Source organism: Lemur catta, chromosome 16 (assembly GCF_020740605.2).
Source record: "Lemur catta isolate mLemCat1 chromosome 16, mLemCat1.pri, whole genome shotgun sequence".
Lineage (NCBI taxonomy): Eukaryota > Metazoa > Chordata > Mammalia > Primates > Lemuridae > Lemur > Lemur catta.
Genome location: NC_059143.1, coordinates 19,186,495 through 19,196,070, shown reverse-complemented (window position 1 = coordinate 19,196,070; position 9,576 = coordinate 19,186,495). Strand labels below are relative to the sequence as shown.

General features: G+C 41.2%; 1 protein-coding gene across 1 annotated transcript; it reads left to right on the top strand.

Annotated features, from left to right (window-relative positions):
* Window positions 1-234: 234 nt before the first annotated feature.
* AQP4 (aquaporin 4) lies at window positions 235-9,297 on the top strand. Its single transcript, XM_045527529.1, has 5 exons — window positions 235-397; window positions 3,388-3,802; window positions 4,712-4,876; window positions 5,163-5,243; window positions 8,823-9,297. The coding sequence occupies exons 1-5, from the start codon at window positions 363-365 to the stop codon at window positions 9,099-9,101; spliced, it is 975 nt and encodes a 324-aa protein (XP_045383485.1). The 5' UTR covers window positions 235-362; the 3' UTR covers window positions 9,102-9,297.
* Window positions 9,298-9,576: the final 279 nt, after the last annotated feature.

Below are 9,576 nucleotides of genomic sequence, written 5' to 3'. Positions count from 1 at the left end.
TCTGATAGTTACCCAATTCCAGCTACAACATACAAGCAAACAAGACAAATACTCAACAATTCTTTGTGGTAGAAATGATTCAAATAAAGATGTGGGGGAAACTCTGATTCTTAAAGATGACCAGCTTAAAAAAACATAATGTAAGTAAGTGTTTTGTGTTCCTGAAATGCCCTGTGTCTATGGTGATCAGGTACAGGAAAGTTATTTCAAGTTCAAATATAACTTAGCGATTGCCACATGGTGCAGGATATTTCCACCCCTACACTCCAAAAACCCAATCAGACAAGTGGTCGTAATCTGACTCCCACTGCGCTGGGAGCTGCGGGCCAGGCAATGAGAGCTGCACTCTGGCTGGGGAAGGCATGAGTGATAGACCCGACGCAGCAAGGCGGTGGGGGTAAGTCCTTGTTTGCCTTAAGGGAACAATGCCCAGGGCCAAAAGATGAAACTGTCTCTTTTACTGCAGATATTCCTGCCTTCTCAGGCAGAATCTAGAAGGCAGTTAGCTGTAGGGCAGATGGGTCATTCTTTTAGATCTGAATACTGGGCATATTCAGAAGAGAGGCAGAGAGAAGGTAGAAGAAAAGGGATGCTTTTTAACAAAATCTTCCACATACTTGAGACCTGCAAAAGCACAGGAAGATTACCCTAGGGAGGTAAATCCAGTTATTTTTCATCAGGAAAATTACTCACCCAGGGGCTCAGCTGTCCAGGAGTAGATGAGGCTGGGTGTTCAGCTAGAAATTAATGAGTCCGATCCGGCACAACCCGGTCACATCAACAAACCCCTTTTGTTCTGGGGCAAAAGAAGCAAACCAAATTGTGTTGATCCATTTCTAGTGAGTGTGAAAATGCAAAGGAATATTGACCATAAAAACAGGGGGGCTATGAGTGATGCAGGGGTGAACTCTCGTAGGGCCAGAAGTACATATTGCTCCAGCAGACTTTGGGGTTCACAGACAACTGAGGTTGGTCACTCTGTCCTGGAAGGAGATCACATTTTTTTTGGATTTAAAAAAAAAAAGCTAAAAGCATTCTTAAGGAGTGTGTTTATGATGTGTTGTTGTTTTGGTGTTTTGTTTTGTGTTTTAAATTTCTCTGGTTGATAAAAATTGGAAGCTGAAAGAGCGGCTGAGTTTCTTAAATTAGGTCTCTGGAGAGGTAAAGAGGTGCATGAGAGAATGAGCCGGGAGAGAACTCCGGGAATGGCAGGAGTGAGGGGCGAAGGGGGGTGGACTTTCCTGGGACCCGCCTCTCCCGGTGTCTCCTGCACTGCTCAAAAGGGACATCTCCTGCCCTCCCAGCCTCCCCAGCCTCCCCTTCCTCTTCCCCACCATATCCGGCAACAGACGACAGCACCTGTAATAGCACTTTGCCCCTTTGCCATCCCGGCTACAGCCCTGGGCTGCCGGTGAGTTCAGAAGTGACTCTCCTAACTTGTTTTTCAATTTGTGAGTTCCAGGAATTTCCTCCCCTCCTTGGGGATATTTTTAACGTCTCCTCCAGGATGCCCTCCCTGCCACATTTCAAGTGCTGTTTTTGTCTCTGTCTTCTCTTCCTCTCGGGAGAATGATGTCGTTCTCCCCGCTGGGGTTTTTTCATAATTACATGATTCACTTACAGGAGTTCACTTGGGCAGGGGACACTTGCGATGTGGCTGGCGGGTCCCCTTCTGGGGCTTGGGCAGAAACTGGGTTTCTCTTTCCAACTCTGAAGCAAAGCCCCGCGTCACCCCAAAGGCTCGCTGAGAGCTAAAGGTCAAGGGTGAGCTCCCCTGGCCCTTTTTGGCACAGCTTTGCCTCACTGCCCCTGCAGTAAGCGATGTGGGGTAAACAAGGGCCACACCACGTCAAGGGGAAAGCTGCTATAATGCTAATCGCTTAAAGGACTTGGCTTTCTCACCTAACCCTTTACGTTAGTCTCCTGTGATTAGATTCTCTGCTAACTGTTCTCCATACTTCTTGGCTCTCGTGACTATCACAGGCAAAGGACAAGGGCAAAAGTCCTAGATAAAGGGGTAACTGGGAGAATTGCCCCTAAGGGGAAGCCAGAATGAGCAGTTGGCATTAATATCCTCAAACCACCCCTTCTGAGCCCCAAAGACCCAAAGACTAAGAGGAGTACAGATGGGAGAAGGGAGGAAGAAAGTGTCTTCCCTCCCAGTGGCTGCCTTGCTGTCCCCTCCCGCCTACAGCTGTCCCACACCCCCCAGCAGCTCCCCAAGAGGAGGCAGGCTGTCCCTAGGGCCAAGCAGAAATGACAGAGGCCATCGAGGAGACCCTGGAGAAAAATCACATAGAGCCTTCTGCTCTGAGGACCGCAGTGTCGCTCGCCACACCCCCTCTTCCTGACCAGCGTCCCGAGCTCTGCCCCCCGCGGGCGGGGAGGGTGCCCGCGCCTTGCCCACCCCCAGCCGCCGGGTCGCTCTGGGAGGTTTCTCTGCGCGGTGCCGACTAGGGTGGAGAGAAGGTCGGGCACGAGGAGGGGCTGACCTTCCTCCCCTAAGAGCATCTCCCACCCTCTTGCGGCAGAGATGCGCCCTGGCCACCCTGCCTGCCGGCCACCTGGCCGCTGCGGGGAACCTGGCGGGGACCGGGAATGGCCGCTGCTCCGCCCTCCTCCCCTGCGGCCTGAGGTTGACACGTCCCCGCGCTGCGCACCCAGGTCTGGGCGGCGCCGCGCAGTGTCCCTCGGGCGGGCACAGCTCCCGGGCCCCTCCCGCTGACAGCCGCTCCCTCCTGGCGCACGGGCGAGGGAAGGAGTGTCGCTGTCCCAGCTCAGGCTTTGCCTGTCCCCACTGCGATGCCAGTCACCCGGAGGAGCTCCCCTGTCCTCAATGAATCTACCTTCTCAAATGACAGTCTTCAGCATCCCTGGGCTCCTAGCAGGCCTCCCCTTAATCCAGAGCTGGGACGTGGCGGTGGGGGGAGTTGCTTTACTAATCCATTTGCAGAATGCCATTTCGAAGCAATAAAATACAAAACTGAAAAAGACTCCCCTCGTCTTTATTGCTTTGTGTTCAAAATAAAAATGGCACGTAAAATGTACACTGAAACTTAGAAACTTTCTGTAAGGGAATTAACTGTATTTTATTAATCTTTTAAGGAACTTGATTTAGACGTTTGCCTTTCTAGGAACAGTTGGGATAATTTTCCAGTGAAACTGGATGATCTTTGAATACTAAATCAAGGGAGACTAGAATACCAATCTCTTGACTATTAAGGAAGGAATTTCCAGAGGCGTTCTGTCTTAGTATGCAAATAACATTGGGCTGCCCCTGCCCATGGTACCCTAAGACAGCCTGGCCTCCTTCACCCTAATTCATAAACCCTTCCCACCGCAAGGCTGGTGAATTGGCTTCTGAAGCCGATTTGTTTTTCCTTTCAGTAAGTGCGGACCTTTGTGTAGAAGAGAGAACATCATGGTGGCTTTCAAAGGGGTCTGGACTCAAGCTTTCTGGAAAGCAGTCACCGCGGAATTTCTGGCCATGCTTATTTTTGTCCTCCTCAGCCTGGGATCCACCATCAACTGGGGTGGAACGGAAAAGCCCTTACCTGTCGACATGGTTCTCATCTCCCTTTGCTTTGGACTCAGCATCGCAACCATGGTGCAGTGCTTCGGCCACATCAGCGGCGGCCACATCAACCCTGCCGTGACCGTGGCCATGGTGTGCACCAGGAAGATCAGCATCGCCAAGTCTGTCTTCTACATCGCAGCCCAGTGCCTGGGGGCCATCATTGGAGCAGGAATTCTCTACCTGGTCACACCTCCCAGTGTGGTGGGAGGCTTGGGAGTCACCACGGTAGCCTCTTTAGCTCTTTATTTTTCCCAACTGGGACTCCAGGCTTCTTGCATACTCTTTGCTAAATGACACCTTGGTGGCATAAGAGACATCCCTAAAATTGCTGATTTATCCCCAGGGAATTTTTGATGATTCTTGGTAGGGTGAAGACTGATTCTGGCAACGTTAAATGTATCAATGGGAAATCACTGTTTGCTCTTGAATGACTGGAAAATAATCAAGTTTAGGTGACACAGACATTGTATTGGTTTTTTCCTCTCCCTCTCCTCTCCCAGTTATTACATTGACTATATATTTAGCTTAAGGCATTTTTATTACAATTATTCATTTGTTCTCTAGCAAAAGAAACAGTGTCATTTTCTTGTCATGTTCATGAGATTTAAAATGATCTACATAAAGGATCACACTTAAAAAATAAATTGACTTTTGATCTTAGTTTTATTCTTAGCTGATTAGGAGTATCATTTGTTAACTCAGCACCAGGGTCTATTAAAAAAATTTAAAAACCACACATGGTTTAAATTTTAATTGAAATATATATTAATTAATTTAAACCTAATTAATGGATTTAATCATTGCCTTATAAAATTACAAGGCTCTTAAGAAATTCTTTTATAAGTTAAGTGCTGCAGTGGCACATTTTACTTCCTTTGTAGAAAAAGGACATTCAGCACAAACTCCTGCTTGGTCATTGTAAGAGTAATTATCTGCGATGACCCAAAATGAGTGTAATTTATTCCTTCTTTTTTTTTTTGTGGGGGAGGAGGGGGAGGTCTCATTTGGAGGTGGGATAGAAGACTCAAATTAACCATTACTTTTTTACAGAGATAAAATATGCCTTTCACAATGATATGTTATCATAGAAAATACTCTTACTTCAATTCTGATGGAATATTTTTCTCTTTCTAGGTTCATGGAAATCTTACCGCTGGTCACGGTCTCCTGGTGGAGTTGATAATCACATTTCAGCTAGTGTTTACTATTTTTGCCAGCTGTGATTCCAAACGGACTGATGTCACTGGTTCAATAGCTTTAGCAATTGGATTTTCTGTTGCAATTGGACATTTATTTGCAGTAAGTTTCCAAGTCCATTTAAATAATTGATCTATCTCATTTACCCTCACCCTGGCTGGCCTGAAGATGTTGTGTTTTACAGCAGTAGCTCCTTAGTATCCAGCCATGTCTGTCCATTTGAGGTGATCATATTGCCAACTACATGAAGGGAATGTTGATAGAGTTGCTAACTAACGTCTTGAGGTTCCTCTAAGTGACCTGATGAATGATGGCAAATTGCAGTGAATGACACCTGATAGTAGTCCTGTTTCAGCAATGTCTGAAGTTGTTTTCTTTTTTCCTATAGATCAATTATACTGGTGCCAGCATGAATCCCGCCCGATCCTTTGGACCTGCAGTTATCATGGGAAATTGGGAAAACCACTGGGTAACACTCATGTTGATAGTTTCTATCTTCTTGCAGTTGAGGAAAATTACCTATGGGGCTCTTTTTTTTCATTATTTTGCCCACTAGTTTCTCTTACATTCCTCCAACCTCGACCCTCACTTTAATACACCTTTCATAAAGACTAGAGAAAGACTAGCACAGATCTGCTATAAAACATCTCATCTTATATCTGTTCTGGGCCTTTAGTAACAGGATTTTTTTTTCCTAAGTGTTGTTCTGAGTGCTGTATCTGACAGAATGCAGCAGAACACATCGTACATGGAGGTTGTCTATGTGGAACAAATTAAAATCAGGATAGTGTAGTGAATATGTTGTTTAAATAATTGAAAGTAAAGCCTTCCTAGCAATAACAGAAAATAAACTTGCAAAAAAAAAAGAAGGAGAAGAAAGAAAGAAATACTTAAAAGCATTCCCCACAGCAAAAATATTTACCTTTCTTGTTTACAAAAGCATAAACTCAATTAATAGTACGTGAATTGGAAGTATTTGAACTGCAGATGGTGGAGAATAAATAGTGCAACTGTTTACGCTAGCATCATCATGACCGTAGCTGGAAGAATAAATGACTCTCAGAAAAGGCACACTTTTCAGTCCCAAGCCTAATCTACTTATTAATGTGGTGTCAATGCTTCCAGAGAATAGTGCTATATCTATTTTTAAATATTACAATTATTTTTGTTTCAATTGTTTCTTACAACAAAGGAATTTAAATCCTTTAAATAAGTAAATGCAGCAGTTGTGAAGGCCACTAACAGACTAAGTTACAGTAACCAATAAATATATGAGACACATAGATGCCATCTTCAAATGAGGCTAATTTTATTGTCATTTATACTTTGTGAATGTTATTTTACAACTTTTTGAATTCATGAATATAACAGAATGTGTCACCTGTGTTTTAATCTTATGCATATGGTGGTTATTGACTTAGTCACCACCACTCAACTGTGGTGTACATCGCAAATGAGAAGAAATTGCAGTGCTGCTATATGCATTCATTTCTCTGTACCATTAAATAACAGAATGAGAATCAGTATTCAAAAGCAAGATTTTGGACACAGCCATGCAAAGACTTAGCCAACAAGGCCATCCATGAGATTGGTCATTTTGCCACTGATATTTCCATTTATGTCTCAAAAGATTGGCCACATTAAAAAAATGGAAATTTTAATGGGCATATATATAGATTTTTATAATGAAAGTGTAACTTTTAGTTTAACTTAGTAAATTAAAAATATTTTGTAATTAACAACTTTTAATTTAATTTATGAGGGCTTGAAAATGTGGATAAAAAATATGTTTTATTAATTTCTTGTCAGTTACTATAAACTACCTAAAATTTAAACAGTGAGAAAATTCTTAGCTTCTTGATTAAATCAAAGGCTTTCCCTTGTTGTGATTTTATACTAATCTTAATCCTACTAAAAATGAATATCTCTTTTGTACCAATAGTTGTGTGAGATTTAGAACTAATTTAAAGTATATTTGTACATACATAGATAGACTAGAAATAACATCAAAATATTGTGGGGTTTTTTTGTACAGTGTAATGATATTATTTTAGTTTTCTTTATATTTTTAAATATTTTCTAGATTTTTAGCAATAAAAATTCTTTACCTTTATAAATTTTAAAAGTTACATTTTATTTTTTTATTTTTTAGGTTTTTTTAATTGACACATGATAATTGTACATATTTATGGGGTACATAGTGACGCTGTGATACAAATAATGTACAGTGATCAGAGCAGGGTAATTAGCACATCCAACATCTCAAACATATTAATATCATTTCTTTTAAAGTAATATGACTTTGCTCTGAAAGAGCAACTTGACACCAAGATTTGTTTATTTTTGAGAACACGCAGCTAAATGTCTTCTTTATAGGTGTTTTGGGGAACAGTAGTAATTATTTAGCTGTTTCTATTCTCCCTTGTGGCATTTGTAGCCTGTGGACTAGTACATATCTAATGAGATCTTACCAGAGGAACAAAGAGCAAAGACATTTAGAGGAGGGCTTGTGTTTCTCCTTTGAAAGGGCATAGAGAAGATAAACTCTCATATGATTTCTTTAATGTTCAAGATAAGGAACTTGGTCCTTTCAGCCACTCTGCCAACAGTTTCCCTGTAAAGGACATGTGTTCAGCATCAGCTTAAAGTTTGAATTTTCCTTAGATTTTACAATGAGGATGTTAAGTGAGATTAATTTCCAGAGGGTGTTTAAAGCAAGAAGCATTCATCATATTTTGTTCAAATGAGAGAAGTATAGTGTAGTGGAAAACAGTACAGTGGTTCAAAAGAGAGGTCTGAAGTCAGAGAGACCTGAAACCCAGTTCAACCACTTGCTGAGCATGAAATCTTAAGCAAGCTTCTTACCCTCTCAGAGTGTCAGTTTTCTTGTTCTTAAAATGGGAAGAATAATAATATCTCATAGGTTATTGTTAGAATTAAATGAGATAATACAAGAAAAGTTCTAAGTGCAGCCAGCTCAGAGACAGTGCTCAATAAACAGGGTTTCTGTTGCCCAAGTGAGTCTACTAAAGGAATGTTTAATATTCTATAGCATCCACATGCCCTAAAGCAAATATGGCAGTTCATTCCAACTCAACACTTAGTTTATTCTAGGTACATAAGTGATATAATAAGAACTTCCATTTATTGAAACCCTATGGAATTGCTACTCCTCAACCAGCCTTCATCCGTAAACTCGGTACAGATTTTCTCACCAAGCCACCATTATAAGAACCATGTAGATGACAGCTCTCTGCAACAAGAGCAATAAACAAACCAGAAGGTTTTCAATTCAATCAAATCACCAAATTTTAGAGAAGAAAAGCATATAACATAAGGGAGATAATAATTTATGGCCTTTCTAGTCACCTACATCTTTAAATTGTCTAAGAAGCCTGGAATGGAGCAGGTTGCTATGAGCTAGGAATTATTAAGTACTTTACAAGAATTATTTCATTGAATCCTTATACCCCATGAGGTATGTGTTATTATGATCTGCACTTTGAGATGAGGAAATTAAGACTTTGGATGTTAGGTAACAAACTTGCTAAGTGATAGAGCTGGGATTCCATTTATCATGCTGTCCTGAATAACTAAAGCCCCAAAGGATAAAATCTGCACTATAATCGTGATTATGCAGAAAATCAATGTAAGATGGCAATATTGAGAAAATAAGACAAGTACTCTCCATAATTTTTTTTCTATTTTAGTTGAAGAATTTCTAGTTTCTGCTTAATTTGCAGTACCACCAAAGAAGAGCTATCTTTACATTAGGGATTATCAGAAAATGGAAAGAACATAATTAATGAAAGCAGGGAAGGAGAAGAAAGAGTTCTTTCTTATTTTCTGTTCAAATGTTATTTTAATAATTTATGGACCTCTGATGTAGATTTGGTGTATTTTCTTATTTCTTTTCCAATTCCCTTCGTTTTTTATGCATGACACAATTGCTCACTTCATTTAACCCAGATGAATTCTATATTCATAGACTTGTTCAATGGAACAGCTTTTCTCTGCTTACACTTGTCCTCTTCTGTCTCTCCTTCAGATATATTGGGTTGGACCAATCATAGGAGCTGTCCTCGCTGGTGGCCTCTACGAGTATGTCTTCTGTCCAGATGTGGAACTCAAACGTCGTTTCAAAGAAGCCTTCGGCAAAGCTTCCCAGCAAACAAAAGGGAGCTACATGGAGGTGGAGGACAACAGGAGCCAGGTAGAGACGGAAGACTTGATTCTAAAACCTGGAGTGGTGCATGTAATTGACATTGACCGGGCAGAGGAGAAGAAGGGGAAAGACCCGTCGGGAGAGGTGTTGTCTTCGGTATGACTAGAAGACAGCACTGAAAGCAGACGAGACCCCTTAGAACTGTCCTCAGATTTCCTTCCACCCATTAAGGAAACAGATTTATTATAAATTAGACATGTGCAGGTTTGTTATTTCATGTCGTATTACTCAGTCTAAACAGTAACTATTTCGTTATTTACCAAGGAGGAAAGGAAAAAGCCTATTGTGAATTTCAAATTTAAAGAAAAGAAATCTTTTTAAAGTATTTCCGAAGTAATGTATCTAGTTGCCTTTCATTAATAACCAATTTAAAATGTGTTTCAAGATTTGGTTAAGTCTTGCCTGACAGAATTTATAGACACGCCTATCAGTTTATTCCTCCTCTATCAGGAAATTGGTATTGTCAATCCTCATTTGAATATTCATTCCATTAAATCGAGTTTAACAATGGCAAGATACAGTATGTCCCAGAGTCATGAACATTCAAGAGAGGAAATATAACAAGTTCTCGTATGGA